The sequence below is a fragment of the Parasteatoda tepidariorum genome, chromosome 10 (assembly GCF_982258835.1).
Source record: "Parasteatoda tepidariorum strain Cologne lab strain chromosome 10, Ptep-v5.0, whole genome shotgun sequence".
Classification (NCBI taxonomy): Eukaryota; Metazoa; Arthropoda; class Arachnida; order Araneae; family Theridiidae; genus Parasteatoda; species Parasteatoda tepidariorum.
In genome coordinates, this window is record NC_141764.1 from 31,146,666 (window position 1) to 31,173,393 (window position 26,728).

The window sequence follows — 26,728 nt, forward strand, 5'->3', positions numbered from 1 at the left end:
AACAAGTTGCCACTTGATTAAATGTTTTAAAAAATGAATTATCAGTTTATTTTGTCAAAATTGGGGTATGAACGCAACCCACGCACCTGATCTAAGTCTTTTTTTTTTCGTGGCAAAGCATGCGAGAAATTAATAGTGAACAAGTTACAGTGAAACAAGTTTCTTCTTGCAAGATTTTTAAGTTTTAAATTATGTTAAATAACTTTTAGCAAATTACTTAATTGATTGAATAAATAATAAGCGCCAATGGTAATTTTTTCTGCCCTGAATATTGTTGAAATGCATGCTTAAGTCATTTCGCTTTCAGTTGCTAATCCTCATCCAGATCTAGTAACAGGCATCTGTTTTTAAAGGATTTAATACAAAAGCTAATAAAAAGTCACTCAGGACAACAATCGAAAATTACTTACCGAGAAGTTTAGGTAACTGCATGCAAATGGAGAACAGATGCTCCAAATGAATCCGTGGCACTTGATATACTAAGTACAAAGGTGTATTTGCGAAACAAAGGACAATAAAACTCGAGAGTAAGGCTTAAAATTAAAAAACAAATTATATGCTATAACAGCATCAACGTATTTTTTTCAAAGTGTACGCAGATAAAATAAGCTTTGTGTTTTAGTGTCCGAATTAAAATTTGTGGTATGTTTACTTGATTAGTGTTTTCATATGCATGAATTTTGCTTGCTTATAAACTTATTTTTAAATCATATCTGTAATTAATATAGCTTTATTAACTTATTATAAATGAAAAACAATTTAAAAACTGAATAACGCTATTTGTTAAGTTTCAAGCATTGGGGCTCTCGTTTTCGCGAGTTTAAAGACAAAACAAAAAACTAAATATAGCAATAAAAAAATAATTTTTTTTGGATTTTAAAATATATGTTTTAAATCTGAAACTATATATTGAAAGGAAAGAAATATCTTTAAAAACTCATTTTACCTTTTTTCTTACCTCTGATTTCCCTAGCACTTATAAATTTTTCCCATTTTTGAACAGGTATTTTATTTTGTTTATTTTGTTATTTTTAAGCTAGTATTTTATTGCCACATATATTTTTTCTACGTCATCGGAGTAATCATAATATAAGGAGTTAATAAAAAAAATAAAACTCTAGCAAGAGTACGAAATTTTAAAAACTTAAAATTAGCATTGATTTACGAGTTACTTAATTTCTTAAATTAGCAAGGGTTTAATGGTAAATTGGTAATTAATTAAAAAAATTATTGAAAAAACCTGTAAATTTATAAATAAGTTTATTGTCAAACAATGAATTGATAATTTCCAAAATAAAATCTCGATTTTAAATTTTGGTTCAATCAGTTGTTTCAAAACTTGTTCAATTCTTTTTGTACAAAATTATTTTCACTTTTATTTTTGTTATTTTTCATCAGCATTGGCACGACAGCCCTTTGTGAGCTCGAGCCTTCTTCAGAAGCTTTTCCCATTCTGCCCTTCTCCCAGCAATTAATTTCCAGTTCTTTACCTTTAGGATGTCAAAATTCTCATCCGAACAGTCTTTCCATCTCTTTTTGGGCCTCTTATTGGAGGGGGTTGGATTAAAGACTCTTAATGCTGTTCGTTATGGGCTCATTCTCACTACATGCTCACTACATCTATCTAATTCTACTTGGTTTAATATTTTTAGTTATTCAAAATACTTGAGCCAATTTTTTATTTTCCTAAAATGATTTTCACCTAAACCAATCTTCTTTTAGTTGTTTTAAAAGTTTACGTATTTTAACTTCTTAAATTAGTTTAAACTTTCAATCAAAGTTGTAACTTAAACTTTTTCCTTTAATTTAAACACATTATATTTTTCATTTTTTTAAAATACACTTATCGAATTTCATCCACTGGCTTTCCAACGATCTTTCTTTCCTCTATAATATTTATATATATTTGACAAATTAAAAAATAAGGACTTTTCTTAGCTTTGGAAAATCTCGAAATTTCTAGTTTTATTGCAACCTCTTAATATTCGATTTACCAACTTGAGTAATTCACAAAACAGTTTTCAATTAAAAAATAAATAAATAAGTAATTGTATTAAAAATTATACAAATGAGAAAGAATGCGGAAATTAAAATTTTGTATAAACATTTGCTCTTCTAGGTTTAATGAATGAAATGTAAATAGATTATTGAATTGTGGCCAAGAGCACAGGTAGCCTGATGCCGATGCGCGTTTCTTTAGTATTTAAAATGCTGCATTTTTATAGCATTTATAAGACGATAAAAATAAATGCCCTTCCGATTTGTTTCATATCCCTTTTTATTTATGGCTGAAAATATCCGAGGACACTTCACATGATATTAGTATCCTAATCTGTATAAGAATAATGGACATATTGAGAGAGTTACATTATTTACATTTTCAATTCGACATTAAATTAAAAGCAAAATATTAATAATTAAATTTATAATATTAAATAGAAGCCAAAACTAAATGTCCTTGAAATTAGGGAAGTTTTATTTATTGTGTACAATATAAAATATTTTGACATAATTCCGATATAAGAATAATGGACATATTGAGAGAGTTACATTATTTACGTTTTCAATTCAACTTATTAACTTAAAAGCAAAATATTAATAATTAAATTTATAATATTAAATAGAAGACAAAACTAAATGTCTTTGAAATTAGGGAAGTTTTATTTATTGTGTACAATTTAAAATATTTTGCAAGATTATTATTTTTTTTACTTTAGTTTGTCTATACTTATGAGGATAATTTGAGAATAGAGCTTCTTTACCTGCTTTTTTCAAATTTTAATACAGCTTATTCAAGAAAGTTTTTTCGAAATGATACTATTTTTTTCCATTAAAACCAACCTAAGACTGAATGTCTCCCGAATTTGCTAGATTTCAATAATTGTTTGCAGTTTGAAATATTAAGTACGGTTTACTGACTTTAGTTCATCAATTAGTCTTAAGGGTAATATGAGAATTGAGATTTTTTTTTTTACTTTTACATTTTTTATTCAAATTGCTAAAATAAAGGGGAAATTAGTAATACTAAAGCTGCTTAATAAAAACAAAATAAACTTGCACGATTTTGTTGTTTTCGCAGGCCATTAAGGCAAGGGGTGCGATTGTTCTAGTTTTCCAGTGGCGCCATCTATGGCCAAAAATTCGACTTCTGCCTCACACATACGTCACACCCGTTTTCAGGACGGACTTATTCATACATCCATTCAATAATCCGCAGATCGTAATTTTGAAATGAACCAGAAAACGATCAATCTCCAATTCAGTACCCCCAGAGGTTTAATTTGTTGTAAGAATATGAAGGACTTTGTGACCCGACCAATTTAACGTGCATTTACTACACGGGTAAGTCTTCGGCCGGCTAGATTCAAACTCCCGTTCTCACGAATATGAGTCCAGCGTCCTGCTAGTTAGAAATATTCATTTGGCTTTATTAATTCCCTATTTAACACTAAAGGCAATTTCAGAATTTAGATATTTAGCTTTCTGTTTTAATTTACTATATTAAATTTTATAAAAAAGTAGAGTATGAAGCTCATTATTGAATAGAAGATAAAATTAATTTCCTTTCAAACTTGTTAAATTGCTTTTATTGTTTATAGTATAAATTATTAAGTATAGTTCATTTGATATCTGTCTCTCATTCGGTGTAAAGATAATTCAAAAGTTCAATGACTTTATTTTTGATATAGTTAATATTTCAAATGAAGATGCAACTTATATTAATAATACATAAAAAGAGAATATGTTTGCATAAAATATTTAGACAACAACATATATTATGTTGTGTTAATATCTTATTCTGCGAGTTAAAGTAAATTTATAAAATGAATTACAGTCAGTTTTGATTCATAAAAAATATCATAAAAGTTTATGTTTTGCATGTTAAACGAAACCATAATGTAGAAACCAATGGTTTCGAGATTTTGAAAGATTTGTAAACAATCTAAGAGTAAATATAAAATAATTAAAGTCGTGACCAAATGCAAAAGTATATGAAAATTCTGCTTCAATATATTCCATGATTAATACGTGAACACTAGTTTTCAAATTCTACCCAAATTATTATCTGTTGGAGTAGGATAATTTGTTGCCCGTTTTAGATTCAATTTAATGATGTGTCTAAATTTGAGCAAAAACAAAAATTTAAAATTGAAGAAAATTAAATGAATATGTAAATGCATATCCTTGGCCAATAAATCGTTTATTCAACAGGCATGCCAGCTTATAAAGTAGACTTCTTTTATTTCATTTCAAACTATATTTTTTGACAAGCGGTAGTACATCTAAAAATTTCGGTAAACAAATTATTTTTTAATAATAGTTTAATGTGCAGAGTTTGAAAGGTCAAAGTTATGTAATCTTAGGCTTATTTATAAAAAAAAGGAAATTTTTTAATAAATTCTTAAAAATTTTGACGACAACAAATTTTAGTTTTTAAATAATTGCTAAATTATTTGTTTTTTTAACATGCATACTTTTAAAAAAATAAGAAGAACATTTTTCTATATTAATAAATGCAAACTTATCTGTAAATTCTACAGAAATATATTCAATAAAAATACGGTATAACTAGATTTCAAGTTTTACTTACAATCTGTTGGAGTAAAACAAATAATTAACTGTTTTGGATTCAGCACTATATTTAAAGAAATAACGATAGCTATGGATAGTTATAGATAGTTAACGATAGAAATAACAAATAACCTAAGAAAACACTGAAAACCAAGAAAACGATCTAAAAAAAATTGCTTGTTCAATATTAATCGCTAGATTAAAAAATAGTGTACTTTTTATTTTAAAATGAGATTTTTTACTAATAAAATAAATCTGCAAACTAGAATTATTTGCTAAAATAATCGTTTTCTCAATATAAATCATAGGCCTGGGAAAGAAGAGTTTTTATTTTATTTAGAATTCTATTTTGTTCAGTTAACGACGAAATTTTAAAAAAGAAAAGAAATTTTCTAACTCAGAATCGTTTGCTAAAAAAAATTGTTTTGTCAGTATTATTATTATCTTTAAAAGATGTGTAATTTTTTTTATTATTATTTTAAAGCACTGATTTATGAAGTGCAAGATTTGAAAGATAACCTTAACATATTTCTTATAGGGTAAGTAAATACACAGTTTTCGATACTCTAATATCAAACGAGTTATTTACACAAGTCCGATTCTTCTTTTCCTTAATTTTTAAAACAAGTTGTTTTAGATATTGGAATTATTTTTATTTGCTGATTGTGTCTTCAGACTGTTGTTTCAGATCCACGAACTTTAGAGAGAGAAAAAATGTCTATCACATAAGATTTGGCAGGATTACTTGGGTGGAGATAATTAAAGGAAAGAATGTTGTCGCAATGTATTACGCAAGGATAAACGACGAATATCTATCACTGACAATAGTGGGTTCACATTTTTGGCGCCGCATCAGACTATTACATAAAAAAAAGCGAAAAAAATTGGCTGATTGCGCTTCTTTTTTATGCTCATGGCATTTTTAAGCGTAGTTAAAACTACTTTAAACTGTAAAATAATACCCGAACTTACTACGCGATGACAACTAGCATTTACAAGACATTTTATTCTTAATAGTTGTAGATATATTTAGAAAAGTGATTGTGATATATTTGTGGAATTAATTAAAATAACACCTAAGTAATAAATATACATTGAAAAGACAGATATGTTGGGAAATTAAAGTAATAAATGAATAAAATAAGGTATTTCGAGTAAGTATTTATTTCCCTTTTTATTATGTTAGCCAGATTAGCCAAAATGCTAGCCAGATTTATGTATGGCTTATTTATTTGTAACTATTTAATTAATAAATTTTTGACTTCTTAAGTCATATTATTATTATCATCATATGGAGTGCGTCAAGCCACGGTGGGCCAAGGTCTTCTCTGAAGATTCCGTCATGACAGCTTATTATAATGCTCATGGCATTTTCAAGCGTAGTTTAAATTCCTTTGAACTATAAAATAATGCTAAACTTACTTCGCGATGACAACTTTTATTTAAAGATATTTTATTCTTAGTGGTTGTAGATATATTTAGATAAGTGAATGTTATATCTTTGCGGAATTAGTTAAAATAGCACCTAAGTATTAAATATACGTCGGAAAGACACAAGCATGCTTAGAAAGCAACATCACTAAAAAAATGAATTAAGTAATGTAAGTATTTATGTTTACTGGCAAAATGGGTGTTGTTTTGGGTTTGATGGCGTGCGCACCTTATCTGGACATCATCAAACTTTTCAACTGTGTTCGAGAGTAATAGTAAACAGTGTGCATGCGTCTTCATTGCATGCGTTGCTATGGCGACCGCTGCTGTTGGATAATTTTTTCAGAATTCTTTATTTCACTTTCAATTTTGTTATGCATTACGTTGGTGAGTTTATTAGCAATGGGTAACAAATTTTTTTTAAATTCTTTTTTTTCATTTTTATAAGATATAAGAAAGTAGCGAAAAATTTACTTTCAAAATACAAAAAAGTACATCTGAAGGCTCTGATATGCTTGATAAAATCTTAATTGCTTTGTCACAGTATGAGTAATTTAGCAGTAACGCACTATTAGTCAAAAATGGAAATGTTTGAAACTGTAAAATATCTATGACTAACCTCTTTTTGAAATTTAATTTTTTTTTTTTTAATTATATTTTTTTCTTGTTCATTCTTCAACCAAAACGTTAGTCGGTATGGGTTACTTATTTTATTTTATAATTTTATAAACGTCGTTGAACAGTTGACCCAATTTTGAGCTACAACTTGAGTTTTGAGACTACCAATTTTCAACTCCGTAGTCTTGTAATTTTGACCCCAATCTAGAAGGCAAAGGAACTCCTCGATCAAGTATTGGGAGAAAATTTGCCATCGTGGAGGAAGTTTTGATGGAACTAACCCGTGCTTGCATTTTTTGGAAAAAAGCACGAAAATCTTCCACTGTTAGCCTGACGGCAAGGGGATTCTATCACGTTCAAAATAGCAGAATTTACGGTTCAGTCTTTATAACTTCAAATTTGTCAGAGAGCCTTATATATTAAGACTGAATATTAGCGCATATAAAGTAAATAAAAATAAAACACAAATTTCATATATAAAAAAAAATGCTACTTTCGTTAAAAATTTTTGTACTCTCTTTTAAATGAATGAAATAACTGAAATTTAAAAAGTTCAATAAGCTTAAGCTGTCTATTTACAAGCAACTAGTTTCTGGAAATTAGGAATTTATTTTAATTTTTTCTTGTTTTCTAAATGTTACCGTTTTTTAAAATTCTGGTTAATTGAAAAACATTATTTGGAATTTTTGAAAGTTATCACTTTTCGGTTGCTTATGTCTGCAGATTGACAAACAAATTTTGTTATGCATCTGAAATAAATAGTGAGAGAGTGTCTTTAAGAATAGGAAATGATTTTTTTGTTCCTCCGTAATATTTTAGGCTTGTTCTTTAAATATAAGATGAAACATAATTTTCAGGTGTATGATAATTTTTTAATTATAATCTGAGATAAAAAAAAATAATTGGCAGATGTTCTAATAACAATGGAGAAAAATTTTTCCCTTGCATTTATACAAGTACTTGATTTTGCTTAATTCGGGTATTGGGATTTCAAATCTAATACTAGTTTAGGTTCTTAAAGCTACAGATTTTTTTAAATGACATTTTTAGTTCAATTTTTGTCAAAATGTACAAGTTTAAAAGCGTTATTTATAACAGGGAGTCGCATAAATGTTGCGAAAAACTTCTAAATGGATTTATGGCATTTTAAAAGGGTTAAAATTGCTTAGGAATCCACCCTTGGAAAGATGATCGTACTCAGCTAGGGGCGCTTGTCTAATATTTCCCGTTCAGAAGCACATGAGGAAACAGTTCAAAATACGAAAACGCCCCTAGATGACATATCCGGGTATAGGTTGCTATGCAGTTTTAATGGTAATGATGTGCCCTAACTCGCCTGGAAGTTTGTAGCAACATATATGAGACCCCCTGTTATACATTGCGTTCTTAAACTTGTACATTTTGACAAAAAATAGACTAAAAATGTAATTTTAACAGAACAGAAACAAATTGCAGATTTAAAATCAACAACATGAAAGTATTCAATGCCATGGATCAGAGAATAAAATTGTTTCTCAGTGTAATCTGCAATGCTCCTCTGCAGGCTGAAAGATTTCTGACAACGGGAATGTATTTAATTTCCTTTTGACTGCTTTGAATTTTCTTGGGCTTTAAACTATTTCAACAAGCATGTACAGAGTCATGGCAGTTTAATTAAGTAGTTTATGGCATGCAAATTTATGGCTTTGCAAATTTTCAAAAAAAAGTTTTCTTTTCTTGTTAGAAGGTGTGATTTCTACTTTTTAAAATATCTCTAACAAACGAAAATAAATAAATAAATAAACCCTTTTCTGGCAAAAGCGGAGAAAAAAACATTCGTTAACATTCAATTAAAAAAAATAATTGAAAACCATAAATGTTGTCTGGTAATTAAATACAACACATGTGTCCTTCAAATTTAGATTCAATTTCAAAAAACCTGACGTTAAATTCAATGCTGTACGTCGATTTTTCGACAATGGATAACCCGCCCTTCAAGTTTTTTTTGAAGATCGTTTTCCTTGCTTTAGATCCTTTAAGTATCCTTCAAAGACCACGTGCCATTTTCTCTTTTATGATCCATTTTATCGGCTATTTGTGCGGCATATTTTCACCTCGGGATCATAAAAATCCGTTCCGTTTTTACGACTTCCGTTTTAAGCAATTTCATCTTTTGTTCGACCACATTCCATTTGCATCATTCATGGGTAAACTCCAATTGAGGAAAAAAGTGATTATGCTACTGTTAGGAATTTGCATGTTGGTGTTTCACTAATAAATACAGACTTGTTCTTCTTGACTTTTATCTTTTTTTACCGTAAAGAACGTCAATTACTTTATTTTGATGAGGCAATGTGGGAATTAACAGCATTCTTTTAGATTTAACTGCTCACTAGTACGTTTGCACTTAGATCATTGTTTTTTGAAGTATCTAAGTGAAGTTTGAAGTTTGGCACTAAGTAAGTGTGGAGGACATGTTTAAAATAATAAATTATATTTGCAACGTAATCATTATAATCACAATATGCTGAGCCGTGGTTACCATAAAGAACGTCAATTAGTTTATTTTGATGAGGCAATGTGGGAATTAACCGCATTCTTTCAGATTCAACTACTCACAAGTACGTTTGCACTTAGATCATTGTTTTTTGAAGTATCTAAGTGAAGTTTGAAGTTTGGCACTAAGTAAGTGTGGAGGATATGTTTAAAATAATTAAATTACATTTGCAACGTAATTATTATAATTACAATATGCTGAGCCGTGGTTACCATAAAGAATGTCAATTAGTTTATTTTGATGAGGCAATGTGGGAATTAACAGCATTCTTTCAGATTTAACTGCTCACTAGTACGTTTGCACTTAGATCATTGTTTTTTGAAGTATCTAAGTGAAGTTTGAAGTTTGGCACTAAGTAAGTGTGGAGGATATGTTTAAAATAATTAAATTATATTTGCAACGTAATTATTATAATTACAATATGCTGAGCCGTGGTTACCATAAAGAACGTCAATTAGTTTATTTTGATGAGGCAATGTGGGAATTAATAGCATTCTTTCAGATTTAACTGCTCACTAGTACGTTTGCACTTAGATCATTGTTTTTTGAAGTATCTAAATGAAGTTTGAAGTTTGACACTACGTAAGTGTGGAGGATATGTTTGAAATAATTAAATTATATTTGCAACGTAATTATTATAATTACAATATGTTGAGCTGTAATGGCTCAGAGGATAGAGCATTCACCTCCCAATGAGGTGAACCGGGTTCCAATCCCGGTGATTCGACTGAATTTGAATTCCACACTCGGCTCGCACCGTGCTCATGTATAATATCCGTGTTGGTAGACCGATCATGGGTTAGAGTCTCCTTGCTATCAGGCTTATCATGGGAGGTTTTCGCAGTTTTTCTTATAATAACGCAAATGCTGATTAGTTCCATAAAAAAATACTCCACTAGTACAAAATATCTTCCAATACTTGATCCAGGAGTTTCTTTGTCTTCTGGATTGGATTCAAAATTACAAGGTGACGGAGTTGAACATTGATAGTCGTATACTCGGAATTCGGTCGGCTGTTTATAACCGGTTATAAAATAGATAAAATTATAATATGCTGAGACGTGGTGGCTCTGGGGATAAAATATTCATCACCCAATGAGATGACCAGGTTCGAATCCCAGCAATGACTGGTCGATACGAATTCCGCACCCAGTTCGTACTGACTGCAAAACTTCCTCAGTGGTAGATGGATCATGGGTTAGAATCCCCTTGCCGTCATAGTAATCATGGAAGATTTTAATGGTGTTCCTCTCCATGTAACGCAAATGCAGGTTGGTTCCATCAAAAAAGTCCTCCACGAAGGCAAATTTCTTAACTGCTCACTAGTACGCTTGTACTTAGATCAATGTTTTCTGTGGCACTCACTAGGAGCGTCTTAAGCATCTGAAAATCTGTTGTATCTGAGAAAACGTGTTCCTTTACAAGCCTCTTTTTAAGTTATAAAAATATTGCTACATAAATTTGTATTTTTCAATTTTGCCCTGCTAATTTACGAAGCAATCGCTTTGTTCTTCTTGACATTCATCATTTATCTCGTAAAGAATGTCCATTATTTTTCTTTCTTTTTGATGTGGCAGTGTGCGATTTTACGGCATTCTTTCAGCTTTAACTGTTTTCTAGTACTTTTGCACTTAGATCAATTTCCTTCGAATGTCTGTGGCACTTCTTAGGAGCGTCTTAAGCTTTAGCAAGTTTACTGTATATAAAAAAGCGTTTTTTCTTTTTTTTTTCGACAAAGTCTCGTTTTAAGTAGTCAAAATATTGCTGAGTAAGTTTATATGTTAATATTTCTCAAAATGAAATAAAGAACACAATACAATCGTGTTGTTCGTGACTTAAATCATTTATGTTGTAAAAAATATCCATTAGTTTTTTTTCTTCTCTTCAATGAGAAAATAGGGGAGTTTACGGTATCCTTTTGGAAAACTGCTAAGTGGTACGTTTGAACTTAGATCAATGTTTTTGCGAAGTTTTTGCGGCACTCATCAGCAGTGTCTTCAGCTTTTATACCTAAACGTACTATACCTAAATGTATTCCATCAAAATTCTCGCTTTAAATGACTAAATCATTATTACAACGTATATATTACCCTCTTAATACACAATCTTAATATACAATGCAAACTCTCTTTAAGAATTTTTTAACACTTTTGTTGAAAAATACGTCCATTAGAATCCTAACGATTTTTACTGCGCAGTAGAAGTTAACACTTACTTAGTTTCTTAATTACCAGAATTCTTAATTACTTAGTTTACCAAATTAATTACGAAAAATTGTTCCGTACCTAAACAAACGTGTTTCTGAGCAAATTATAGTTTTAAATAATTAAATTGTTATTAAAACACATTGTTATTGTAAATGCAATGTATTCTTCTAATATACATTATAATAATTTTTCCTTGATTTTTATCAGTGTTCCTTTAAGGAACATCCATTAGTTTCTTTTGATGAAACAATTTGATAATAAGCGGTATTCTTTTAGATTTGAATTGATCAGTTGAACTGATTTGCACTTATCATTATTTTCGAAGTGTTTGTTACATTCTATCACCTAGGAGCACTTTAAGTTTTAGGTAGTGTGCTGAAAGAAATTATGTGTCTTTACCTTATTTTAAATAAATAATTATTTTTTAATTATTTTGAGTGAAATTGAACTATTCCGAAAACTTACAAACGCAAATGTACAAAATCGTTCCGACGAATTTAAAGACTCAACAGGAATTAAATTAAACTATAAATAAACTTAACTACTTAGGTAAAATGTGTTTTTTAGCATTACTTACTGTCAATTAGGCTAATTCCCACCGAATTACTCCAATAATTACAAATATGGAAATGAAACTTAATTTGTTCTTCTATTTATTTGGTAAAATTAACAATAAAATACGGTTTCATAATATGCGATAAAATCTTGTAATTGTGTTAAAATTTGTAATTTCCCCATTAAACCTTAGAGTGTGGCATTGAAACCATTTATTCGGTTAAATTTATTTTTCACTTTTGTATCTTTCTCTAAATGTGTGATAATAAAAACTACGATTTTAAAACTAGAATTTTCGGTAAATCGTTATCATATAAGAGCCGGGAAAATCACAATATGAGACGTTACATAGCCATATATTTTGGTTTTCATTACCAGAACTATATATATATATATATATATATATATATATATATATATATATATATATATATATATATATATATATATATATATATATATATATATATATATATATATATATATATATATATATATATATATATATATATATATATATATATATATATATATATATATATATATATATATATATATATATATATATATATATTTTTTTTTTTTTTTTTTTTTTTTTTAAACCAGAAATGCCGTTACCTTACAAGGTGGTAACTATACCAGGATTTTTTTTTCTCCATGTATAAGAGAATCAAAATTTTATACGAATAGCTATTTCACTGGTCTTGATTATTACATTTTTTTTCTTCATTCCAAAATGTAATAAGTATAATAATAAAAGTATCAATACTTTTTCTTTGAAGGAAATATTAAGATACTTTAATGGGAGGGATGATAAACATAACTATCAAAGAAGCAACATAAGTGCCCAATACTTCAAAGAAGATTTCTTGGAAAGAATCTGTTTTATAAGAAATTTTGAAAGTAGTTGCATTATTAAGTTTTTCTAAGAAACTCTTTTGATGTTATCCAAATACTTTTGTTTGAAACATTAGGCACTTTATTTAGCTTTTCCTCCTCAGTTAAGCTTTTAAATTTACCACTGCATTTATTGATAATTGTAAGTTGTTTTTAAACACTAATAATTTATTACCTGGTATGTACGACAAAGGTTTTGTGTAATATTAGATATAAACTCATTGTGTTTGAATTTTGGAAGGTTTCCAAAATCTTTTTATTCATTATTTGCTTCGTATTCATAACAATTAAAACATATGGAAATGTGATGAATTATTTTACCTTTACACGTGATAGAGTTAAAGCGATAATAATAATATATATTTATAGCAAAAGCTAAAATAATATTTACTATTATTAAATGAAATTAATTTATAAAGTAATTACGTAATTTTAATTATGAGGGTATTCTAATTGATTGATGATTTTCTAAAACTTTATTTTTCGTGAATTTAGTTTTTTATTAATGCTATAATGTTTTTTTTTAAATGCATTCAAAAACAAATCATTAAATGTGTGCTCTCTAAATAAAATAAAAATGAAATACTAAATAAAAAAAGAAATTGAAACCGCTTCAACAATGTTTTTTGAAGACGAAATTTATGGTTTTCGAATAAAAATAAATTGAAAAATACTGTGAAATGTTAAGAGACAATTAATTAAAGAAAATTCTCAAAGATTTTCAAAAATATTATTACAGTTTACAAAGACACAAAGTTTATAAAATTTATTAATGAATATATACTTTTTTTCGATGAAAATATTATATTTCATTTTTTTTAATTGAACTGTTAAAATCACGTCATAATAAACTTATTAACTATATTACAAATTTGTATAATTGTTTCAGTTTTAAAATAGCTGCATTTTATTTTTATTTCCCTTACTTAAAGTAGTTTGAGAATCCAATTTCAAAATTTATTCTATTTTATCCTCAAGAACAAGTTGCATTCGTTGTTTAGTGATAAATTGTAGTTAAATCTTTTTCAAATTTTGGTTTCTTAAAAAGCCTAGGAAACCAATATTTTATTGTAAGGTATTTTTTAATTTCAAGGAGCATGACTGCAAAAGCAGTTAGAGCATCTAGCCCCAAAGATTTAAAAATATTATTTCATTTTTAAATACTCTGTTAGTTTGATACCGTTTCCTAAAGTTTAATTTATAATTTTTTTACATTTTTTTAACGAAAGAATGAGTTAGTTCATAGCGAAGTGACTAAAAAGGCTTTAAAATAATCTACATCAATTTTTAAAAATTAAGAAATGAAATGTATTATTTAGAATCTTGTATTAGCACACATTATAAAGGTAAAATTAAGAAAATACCACACCAAATAACAGCTAAAATGATTTGCGACACTTTGAATTTTTACTTTTTTGCCGAATCATAATGTTATGAATTTTAATTTTTGAAAAATTAATTAAAAAATATTGAGCCATTTAAATTTTTGAAAAATTAATTAAAAAATATTGAGCCATTTTAATTTTTGAAAAATTAATTAAAAAATATTGAACCATTTTCTAACATATAATCTTGCTATAACCCTTGTAAACTAGAACATCCATTAACCATTTCATTGTTTTTTTATATTTTATCATATTGATAATACTTCTTCGATTAATATTTGCATTTAATTTGTTTAAAAAGTAAATGAGCAACAATTCTGTTAAATGGTTATTTTATATTTTTTTTCTCAACTTTTCTTCAAAAAAATTATTACGGTACTACATAACGATTTACGGTACTACATTTACGGTACAAATCATAAGTTTTAATATTTAATTGTATCGAAGTTTTAAGTTTTCCCTTCGTTGCAAGTTAAATATATCATGTTCACGCTGAGTCGTCAGCAATATGAATTATATTGATCATTTTTCAACAATAATATATTTTTTTTTCCTACTCTTCATTTCAGCATTGATTACTGAAACATGAAGTTAACGAAGACCATATCATCAATCAAAATTCTTGGTGCTTAATCCATAATATTTTTTCATTTACTCCGATTTTTTTTTTTTTGATTCCAACTAAAGTTTTTAAAATGATTGATTAGTTTAGTCAATCAACCAGAAAGTAGTTATAAAACCATGAATAAGGAAATATCGACGTAAAACAACAATCTGTTATGTGAAACTCATTTAACTTACTTCTCTTAAATACGCGTTGAAATTATCTCTAATTTACGTAAATTAAGAGAAAAATTGCAGTCTTTTATTTAAAAAGGAATTAAACATGTATGTTCTACTTTTTATTCTAAGAAGTTTAGCAATATTATTTTTCTATAGTACCTTTTAAATCTAATTAATGTAGAGATACTAAGTTTCTGGTCTTAATATATGATATTCGAAAGAAAAATTCTGTATTCAAACAATTTAAAGCACAGATATAAACACAGAAATAATAAATTCTCAGTTTATAAATTCGTATAACCTAAGAATTATATATCTATTATCTTAGTTTATAAATTATTTGCAGAAGCGAATTTGTAACCCCCGAGTCGTTTAAAACTGGTTTTATGTGCACATTTTAAAATATAAATCATGTTAGTAACTCAACTTAATTCACATGTACTGAAGCATTTAGTTATGTATTTTCTAAACGCGGAAGTTGTTTTTGACTTTACGAAATATCTCAGACTTCCGTACATTTCAGCAGCATTTTATCTTTGACAAATTCAAAATTTAATTTGTTTAAATTATCTAGTTTGTCATAGAAACGCAACACATTGTTTCCTGTCACAAGGCAGGTTGTGGTCAGCGAACTTCAAAACCTAAACTTCATGCAGACCAAGACTAAATAAAACGAATAACGAGTTATACTTGTAATCGCCCCTTCATCAAATGTCTTGTTACATACGCAGGTGTTTTTATTTTATTTTTTTATTTTTTTTAAACTGATCGCATAATTGCATTACCCACGCCCTGCTTGGCACATACGCACACGCATCAGTAATTATTCTTCTAAGACAACCTACTTACTTTTCATTCCGATCTTCTCTTATAAACGAATTATCCCTAACATTATACACATACACAGATGCTTGATTCCATAATTTGACCCAGAGATGTCATATGTTTTTACTTTGCTGATGGTTTAGTAGGTGATATAATTAAAGAAAAAAGTTGGAAAAGATCATTGGAAAACAATTTAAATTCGATCCAAATGGTAATTTCACTGCAATGGATATCGATACTAATTGATATTTTGATTAAAAAAAATAACGAGAAATAAATGATTACTTGACTTTGGTAATTGTGTAATGCTAATTTATTGTTATAAAAGAAATACTTCTGGCATTATATACACGCAATATTCTGCTAGTATGTGTGATAATATTAATATCTTAATTTACTTTTTATCACCACAATATAGTTAAGATTGATTTTTTTTTAAAGTTTCCTCCCTCTAAAATTATAGGACGATCTGATTAATCATTGACAAATAAAAGACGACGTTATGTTTTCACTGCAGTGGAGGCTTATATAATATGAACAGACATCGCTTCTTACACCGGTTTTTCATGCAAGTTGATATTGTTTCCCACGTATCTAGCTCCTGCTTAGCTCCCGCGGACTGATAATACGGCCATTTAACTTATGTGAACTGATATTTTTTCCTATCAGGTGTTATATGATAAGAACTGATATTACTTGATTCCTGACCTGATATTAAATCATACCTGATTCCAGCCTGATATTAAATCATACGAAGCGATATTGTTTTATACCGAATGTTATATCATATAGTGGCCTATATCATTTAAAATAATATAATATACTCAATTTAAATTGCATTAAATAGCTCATACCATTATAAAGACTGAGGATCTTGGATAGCTGAGAACTGCTGAATAAAAAGTGGGTACATAGCTTTATGTGTAGAAGTAGTTCACCGTTCTATTTCTACACATAATTGCATATTCAACATGTTTAGGTATTGCATATTCTTAATTACATATTCAGCATGTTTAGTAATTTTATATAGCATAACAGTTTATTAAATGTTATACTAGTTAACGAAATTTATAAAGAGAACCATGAGGGCTCAGGGGATATAGCTTTCGCCTATGAATGAAGTGGCCCAGGTTCGAATCCCAACGACGGCTGATCGATGCAAATTTTGTTCCAGACTCGTAACCATGCTACACAAAAGTGCGTAAATTCCATCTAAAAGTCCCCCACAAGGGCCTGTTTGTCTGATTTGTTGATTGATACAAGAGTTACCTTAGCTTCTGACTTTGGTTCAAAATTACAGGGCTACGGAATTGAACATAGATAATAGTAAAGTCAAAAGTAGTTTGGCTTTCAATGAGGGTTATAAGAATTAAAGCAAATTAGTTAAAAGGAACAACTATAAGGAAACACAGATTAAAATTCTCAATAATACTTTTAAAAAAATAAATAAAAATTAAAAACAAAATTATGTTAATACTCTAGGGATTTCGTTTTATTTGTTTTGAAGATTTAAATAAAGCAAATAGTTTTTTAATAGCAAAAAAGAAATATTTTGAGCTTCGATCATAAATAGTAGAGCTTTTACAACTCATTATACAGAGTGTGGATGATAAGCTCATATCGTTACACGTAATTGCCTCACTTGACTATTTTACTTCACCCTTATTCATTATTTTTTTTGTTTTCAGTTTAAATAATTTAAAATATAATTTGTGTTTTCACTATATTATAAATATTCGCTCTTCTCCTTATTCAGTATTAATAGTCCAAATCATTATTCTGTATTATTCATTGCTATAAATATACTTAATTATCTAGTTGGAATTTGCATTTTACTATAGTAATTAAATGATTTTTTTTTCTTTTTGTAGCCGTCCCATTACGAAGATATGACGTGGTCACCAAACAGACACTTTCGGTCCCCTGGGTCAAGTCCTGAAACTTATAGAAGAATAATTCGAAATGAGGATGATTTTCCAAACAGAAACAAAGATGCTGAGGATGAATTTTTCAATGGTCGGAAAAGTCCTACTTTTCCTAGAAGAGTTTTTAAAGAAGTTTGGAATGAGTCACCAACGACCCATCGTTTCACTGAAAGACCCCGAATGTTTAAACGAGTCTTTCGACCAGATCGCTGGGAAGATGAGTTTGACAGAGACATTCCTCATCTGCGTCGCGTAGAGCGTGAGTTCGATCGGAATTTCGATGGCGGTGGTCCTACCAGAAAGTTCGACGAAGGCTTCGAAAAAAGGTTCAACTCTCGAGACTTTAAGAAGAGCTTGGATGACGAGTCACCTGATGCCAAAGTACATCATATACCTATCATGGTAGAACGCAGAATGGATGATTTGAAATCTCGTTTTGCGAAGAATGAAAAATCTTCTCCTTCGCAAGAGCGGAATAATGACGAAGAATATGCTGAGGAATGGCAAGGGCCACAAGTGCAGCGCCTGAGGAAGAGCTTCGAGGAACCAGAAGACGAATATTCTTCTCGATTTAACAATTACAGAGTTCCTAAATTTGACACTAACTCTAAACCTCGTCCATACATAAATCCTTCAACAGAAACATGGGATCCTCATGCTATTCACACTCTTCCAACAAGAAAATCCCATAAATCTTCACAAAGTTTCGACGATTCTAGACATCCAGTTCCTCCGAAATCCGTCTTCAGATCTTATTCTGAAACACACGACGATGCTCCCAGGCCACAGCAACAGCAACACTCAGCAGCATTTCGTTCCCATTCTGACGGACATTGCCCTCAGCAGACTTACGTTACCAAAATAAATGTTAATCTTCCCTCACAAAATGAGAATGATGAGCAGTGCTCACCAAGTAGCCAAAGCAAAAAAGAGTTCGCCAAATGTAATGGTGATTCCACTGGCCATGCAGTGAATGATGAGGACACATCATCTAAATCCAAAGGCAGAAACAAGTATACCAATCCATCCATGCAACAGATTGCCGTTGTCTTGCAAAATGTCGAAGATCTGGTGACACGTGTTGAAAATTACACAGGCACTGGCAGAGACAAACATTACCGTTTCTTGGATGAAATGTTAACTAGATGTATGCTTCGTTTAGATGACGTTGACACTGAAGGAAAAGAAGATATCCGCAATGCTCGCAAAGCCGCTTTAAGGGAAGTTCAAAGTTGTATCGACAGATTAGAAGCCAAAGCTGATGAAAGTGAGAGGCGTGCCCGAGAGAAGAAGGCTATGGAAAATGCAAAACCTGTCCAACAGAACAAGGCTAGTCCTATTGAAAGTGATATTAAAGACAAAGAAAACCAAGCCGATGAAAAGAAAGCCATTCCTCTGCAAGCAAAATCTGATGATGACGAACACAATCCCAGTAAAGCAATTCCTTTGCCAGATGCTTCTAGTGATGGTTCTCAAGTAAGCAGAGCTATTCCTTTAAAAGATAAGCCCACAGAGGCTGTAAATAATCAGCCAAAATCGAAGGCTATTCCTCTGGGTTATACACCAACCAACAATAATCCCGACTCCGATTCTCTTGATAAACCAAAAACTGATTTTCTTAAAAATGAACAAACTAAGTTGTAACATGACAATTCTAACTTAACAGCTTATGAATTTAAAATTTTTTAATGATTTTGGTGTGCAACATAACACAAATAAAATACTTTTTTTGAAATAAATGTTATTCTACACTATGATTTGAAGTTAATATATTTCCTTTTTAAAATTTTATGTAACTACTGGCTGAGTTTTATTAAAATATTTAAACTGAATTTAATTTTTATATAAGAAGCAAGACTTTTTTTTAAGTTAGGAAATCTATCCATGAGAAAATTTTATCTGCTTTTTATTACTTTAATAAAGAAAAGTAAACTGGAAGATTTTTTATACAATATTTTTTCTATCTTATGTTTCTTTTCTATCTTTGAGTTATTCTACTATACTATTATTGATAGAATATAGGGTGAATAAAAACTTTCTTCTACTCTGATGCTCAGTATCACCTAAAATTAATATGATAGATAAGCCTTGCTACTTATACACTTGTACATGCCCCAGCAATAAAGTTTTTGATTTAGGAGAAACAATTTTTTCTCCTGTAATTTTTTATATTTTGCTTTCTTATAAGCGGATAAGAGTTTGAGTTCACCATTTTATCGCGACTCGGAGAAGGCGAGAATTACAATAATCTTGTAAATATTCTGTCAAACATCTTGAATTATTAACTCTCGAATTATATAAAAACTACACAAAAATGTGTCGCTAAGGCATTCCTAATAAATTGAACTCATCTATCTAATTTATTTTGGGTGTTAAAGCAGTCAAAGTGGAAAAATTAAACGTTATTTACCCTATATGAATGATATGAAAATGCAGATATTCCACAGAAAAATACTATTGAAATCTAGTTAGAAGTTTTAAGAAGTATAGAGGCTTAGCAATACTGTTTCACATCCCCTGACGTCCATACACGCATTATCTGGAATAATTGCGCAGGTCACGACAGAAACCTCAAAACTGCGCATATTCAGTTATTCCATAAAAGTGACGTGAGAAGTGAAACGCAACTACTGAATGCCTATATTGCTTCATATGCAACTACTTATTTCCATTTCTCTTAACTTCGATGTTAAAATCATAGCACATATGAATAACATTAAGGCTTATTTCAGTTATTCAAGCTATGTGATGAAACTACTTACTGTGTATGTACATACATATTTCTACTTATGTTTTTAAACGTCTGGTACGTTTATACTTTGTAAATTATTGCTGTATTATTTACATTTATATTTCAGTTCTCATTCCGTTCATCATACTTTGAATGAATTTAATTTGTTAATCATTAACTGCTTTATAAACGCTTAAAAACAGCAATCTGTATTTAAAAAAAATTCGAAAATTAAATGACTAATTGACTTAAAAATTCAATTAAGTGGAAAAATCAACAATAATTTAGTGGACTTTTTATATTATATTTTATTAAAAATATTTCATGATGAACGGAATTTTTAATAATAGCATAAATTTTGGTTTCTTTCTTTGACTTTGTAATTTTTACTGTATTTTTGTAAATATTTTTATGTTGTGTAAATAAAAATGCTGGTTTTAATACAGACCAACCATATCAAACAATTATAAATCTTTAAAGAACAATCAATAAAAATAACATGAGAATTGTGCAATCCCTTTAAAAGAGTTTTGAGAAAGACATGTTAAGTCACATTTAAGAAAAATATATATAAATTATAGTTTTCAGGTTTAAAAACATGTTGTAATGAACTAAAATTGTAAGATATTAATATATTTTGTCAAATTTTTAACTTAAATTCCACAGTTTCTGATTATATTAAATATCTTTTAGAGTATTAGATTCATTATAACTCTAAATTAATTTAACAATACTTTCAAATTGTATTTTAACATTGTCTTCCACTGAGTTATTCAGTTTGGACTGTAAAAATCTCAACATAATAAAATAATATTTGTTCAAATCAAAGTGAAGAATGTTGTAGAAAAACATGTTTAGCGACATTTTGAAAATACTAAATTTTTCGGGCTTAAGAACAGGCTGTAATCGTCGAATTATAGAAAATTCAATACATTCTGTCAGATTTTTAAGTAAGATGTTGCGACTTCTAAATTTTTTCCACATATTCTGAATGCACTCTAGAATGAATATGTTCAAAATCCTTCTTAGCATGTTCTTTTTTAACACAAGTTTGATCTGCAAAAATATCAACAAAATAAAAGGACATTTGTGTAAATTGAACTGATAAGCTTTCTAGAAGAATGTGTTAGAAAGCACTTCGAAAATACTAAAATTTTCAAGTTCTTCTTTAATCGTCTAAAAATAGAAAATCTGATCTATTCTTTCATGATTTTAAATATTGCTGTGCAGCTTCTTGATCTTATTCTACATATATACATACTCTATTCCTGACATATTCTACATACTTTTTAGAATATGTTTAAATTTTCTGTTAATATTTTCTTTTACTAAGCTCTTAAATTTGGATTGCATAAATCTTAACACTTTCCCAATAGATTTGCACTTTCTGATCTGAAGAACTTTGTGGAAGAACGAGTTAAGTGACATTCTGAAAATGTTCAATTTTTCAGGAATAAAAAAATATGATCGTCTGAAATTTAAAAAAAAAAAGGATTTATTCTGCCATATTTTTGAGCAAGTCATTCCAACTTCTTTATGACATTACAAAAATACCACTTAACACGTTGTTCCAAGCTCTTTATTTATTGTAAATTAACAGGGGGAAATTTTACTAAATTTCTTATAGATTTTTAAAAGGGTATCGGAAAATAAAATATTTTGTAAAATTAATCAGGAAAATTATTTTTATAGACAATTAAATTTTTAATACATGCCTATAATTAAAAAGATATTTAATTCAAAAGATACATTTCAAATTTACCTACATCAATCGCATTTACAAATTAAATTAAATTACAAAATAAAGCAAACAGTTTTTTTATTTTTTTTAACATACGTGCATATATATATATAAAATAAACTGTAATTTGGCATATTTTTTCTAAAAGTACTATTTCGAACGGTTACTGTGAATAATTTTTGTAAATGTACTTTAGACACTGATGTACTGTAAATAAATGTACAAATTGTTTATAAAATTGGTTTATAAAATTTACGTACATATTCATCTTCTAGTAATCTGAAAATTTTCAAATTGCGTTAAATTATTTTAATTTCTCGTAAGAAACTATTACAACAATGAAATGTATGTTAAATAACTTTATACCTTTAAGTAATTAAGTTTATAGAAATACACTTGGGACCCACAAACCTATTGCTAAAATTGTATTTTTTTTCTTGAAATTTATTGTGTAAAATGAAAGTGTGTTGCCTTTGGTTATGTAAATTGATATCATAATATGTAAGAAAATGTGTGTAATAAAAATTTTCTTCAAATGGCATTGCTTTAATACTATAGTACGTTTAATTTACTAATTTTGCTTAGAAGTTTTGATGATTATGAATTTGCTTAGAAGTGTAACATCGTTTAGAAATTTTTTCGTTTATTACTATTTAAAAAATCGAATTAAATGTTTAATACATTTCTGATGATAAATTTTTACCTATTTTTTTATTAGCCAAAAAACCAAAGTAAAATGAATTTATTTAGTACGTTGGGGTCTAAGTTCGGCTTCGAGTTATACCTTTCGCGTTGTCCCCTTTTTGTGATTGTAGTTATCGCCAAAACGCTGGTTCCGCCTTTTTTTCAATTTTACCTTCCTGTCCAAAATAATCTTTTGCTTATAGATAGATAATGAAGAAGTTTAATTTAAGCTACCACTAAACAATTGAGTAAATAGCCATAAACTAGAATAAAGAATATGCAACCCATTAACTACACAACTATTAAATACGGATTGATGTCTTTAAAATAATTAGAAGAAATATACTTGAATTAAAAATGGTTGAGTTTGTTTGTCGCGTAACTTGGAATTTCGGGATAAAAACATACTTTCGTTTAAACTGAAAAGGAATGAACATGTCAAATCTAATCTATGTAGTTGCATTTTAGAGGACATTAGATCAGCCAGCATAGTTATTTTTACACAAAGTTTGGCAGTAGATACTTTTCGAACTAAAATTCATATCTGAACTATTTTTATTCCATCGAATTTTTTGTCTATTTCTGAACATACCTTAGTAATTCCAAAGTTTCAAGTTTTAAAGATTTTGCACAGTAAAGCAAAATGTAACACACAGGCAAAAATGTAAGAAAATATATCGCAGAAGAAGCACTTAAAATTGCAATAACTTTCTAAAAGCTGGAGTTTAAAAGAAGAAAAAGGAGCTCATGTTTAAGTTCACAAATTAACATAGCCCTTTCAGAATGTCAAATTTCAATTTCAGCAATTACAACAATTTTAACAGGTAATAAGCTTCGAACTAATTATCGAATCATAGTTTTTTTTATTCCCTCGTTCTCTATATACCCGTTTACATTTTTTTACCCAATTTTGTTATTTCAAATTTCTAAGTCTTATAGTTTTTATGCAGCAAAGCAAAATCTAACGTCACGTTAAACATTCAAAACAATAGCGACGGCTCATGACTTTCTAATTTAGAGAGATAATACGAAAGTGAGAACAAATTTCCGAATAAAATATGGTTTGAGATTGTCATATAAGTCAACACAATACATCTTTACATAGCTTTAATGAATTTTCTTATAAATTTAACTGGATCTGTTTTTATGATACATTACAAAAACAGATGATACGAAATATGATAAGAAAACATAACATATACATGATAAGAAAACTCGTTTAAACTATGGAAAGATATATTGACAGCATCGATTTATTTTCTCTTTCAGAAACATATGCATTTTTACGGGGATTGCTGTTTAAAGGGGCCGTATATAAATCAAATGCCTATAATCAGAGATGAAAGATAAGGTTTCTTTTTTTTCCTTCAATATTGGATCTAACATATAATTGCCATCAATAATCTACATTGTATAATACACAAATGCTTCTTCAGCTAAAAAAAGTGATACAATATCTTTTTCACTTTGGCAATAAAGTCTTCTTAAGAAAACAGCATCAACGTCGAATTATGGCAATGCATTTTCAATTACCATAAATGAAGCCTTAAGCAGCCTCTTTCTAAAGTGATATCCTTTAATTCATTGCTTAATTCAGTTTAATTCCTATTGCATCTTCAAACTGATTTACAATTGTGTATGCACGGTGAGGAAAATTATAACTGAAACACCCTGAATAACTTTTGTTTTAATGATTGTATTTTTACGTACTCAATAGTATGAAGGGATGACCTCAAATATGCTGATTAGCTAATGCAGATGATATTTTGAGTTACGAAATCATGCATAAAATGTACTTTCTCTGAATAATCCTTTCTTTCGACCAAATATAATTACTGATCTTCATAAAATTGCAAGTAACCGCAATCTGGGAAAGATGATCTTACACTAGTTTGGTCATGTTAGGGGTTAAAAACTTGAACCCTTGCGAGCTTCGCCATTTTTCGAGAACTTTTTAAGCGAATCGAAAAATTTTTTCACACTAATATAAAATTCTTATATCAAAGATAATTCCATGCAAAATTATTTTGTAATAACTATTCATTATTTTGATTATATACTTGGAATTTTGTGCAGAGGAAAGTTTATGAACTATTTATTCTAAACTTTAGTTTTCAAAAAAGAATACATAACTAGACGGAATTTGAAATGAGAGAGCGAAGCGAGTTCGGAGTCAAGGCAATCCGAAGGTCCGTTTTTAAAAGCGCTATATGTTGAGCCACCTCAGGTAGATTTGGCATGTGACATTTTTAGCGGCAATCATTGGTCGATTCGCCGTGTAAGAGAAATAGTAACGTAAACAAAACAAAGCAAACGTTGCCACCAGCAGAAAAGAAATACTGCCAAAATTTGGGAGCTACGTAAGAGAATTATATATATTAGATTTATAATAATTTTAATAATTTTCAAAGTTAACATTATGCATTAACTTTTAAAATGAATTCAATGGGATTGATAAAATTAAATAAATGGTAAATAAAGCTTTTAAAATTGAGTGATTTTTTGATAAGAAATGTTACCTCACATACAAGTCTTATTATTTTTTATTCATGATAAACTGTTTCAAAGTAAATTTAGGATTAATATCCGATTAATAAGCAATTAATCCACTCATTCTTCAAATGTTTATTTTATAAAAATACTCAATATGAGAGAAAATAGAAAGTAATTGGGCAAATTTAAGAAAAAAATATTAGAGCTTAAAACTGAAAGTCAAAATCTCGATACCTATATAAATAAAGAAGAACCATTAAACAGCTGGATTTCGGAGTTGGGATGGCTAGGCATGTTACAGATGTAACTTTTCAGATGATCTCTCCGTATTCAGAATTCCGAACGATAAAATAGTTTTTAAAAACCAAAAGTCGTACAATAGGATTTAATATCACTTTTTTAAAGTTATAGGATCCGTGACAATCTTGTAAAAACAACTGTTGACATATACCGAAGGCTAATTTTAAGAAATAAATAAGTACTTTAAGAAGTTGGGCAGCACATCACGTTAGGAATTTATTTGAATTCATTAGTTTACTATTTAGAAAAGGAACAACTTTCGTGAGAGACGTTTGAAAAACTGAATCAAATGCTATGTCCATTTTCTTCAAAACTCATTTTGAGCTGCATCTATCTCCTTCAACCCACCTTTTGAGCTGTATCTATCTCCTTCAACCCACCTTTTGAGCTGCATCTATCTCCTTCAACCCACCTTTTGAGCTGCATCTATCTCCTTCAACCCATCTTTTGAGCTGTATCTATCTCCTTCAACCCACCTTTTGAGCTGCATCTATCTCCTTCAACCCACCTTTTGAGCTGTATCTATCTTCTTCAACCCACCTTTTGAGTTGTATCTAATGCTTCTTCAACATGCATTTTAAGTTCTCCGCCGAATAAAAGGATCAAAAACGATTTGTAAAATACGAAAATGGTGTATTTATGGTTAATTTTCTGTTCTTTATAAGATGAAAAGGAAAAGCTGAAAACTTCGAAAGTTTGAATAGAAATTTTTTTTAAAAAGGAAATTAATTAAGTCTATGAAAGTTCACATATAATAAGACCAAGTGTTTTCAATAAAAATTTAGATTGAGTGCATCTTCATAATGAAAAAAAGTTAAGAAATGAATCAAGTTTGTGCTGAAATGATATCTTGTGCTTAGTTGCTTGTATCAACTAACAATTGATTTCAAATGAGCACAAATATTATAGTAAAACCCGATGTCTGGTAAATCCTAGGTGAATCCTAGGCGGTAAAATCTAGCTTTTATCAAAGTGACTAACTAAAAGTCCGAAGTATGATTTAATATGATGATTCTATTTCAATTAAAATCTAGGTTGTCAAAGC

The 26,728-nt window shown here is 28.9% G+C and overlaps 1 protein-coding gene across 3 annotated transcripts in view; it reads left to right on the forward strand.

Annotated features, from left to right (window-relative positions):
- LOC107443829 (uncharacterized) overlaps positions 1 to 22,747 on the forward strand; it is a 65,301-nt gene extending 42,554 nt beyond the window's left edge. For all 3 annotated transcript variants that reach the window (XM_021146299.4, XM_071184474.2, XM_016057832.4), the window contains one exon: positions 17,681 to 22,747. In XM_021146299.4, coding sequence (XP_021001958.2) covers positions 17,699 to 19,378 — 1,680 coding nt within the window. In that variant the 5' untranslated portion in view covers positions 17,681 to 17,698 and the 3' untranslated portion in view covers positions 19,379 to 22,747. The remainder of the gene's footprint in view (positions 1 to 17,680) is intronic.
- The last annotated feature ends 3,981 nt before the right edge of the window (positions 22,748 to 26,728 follow it).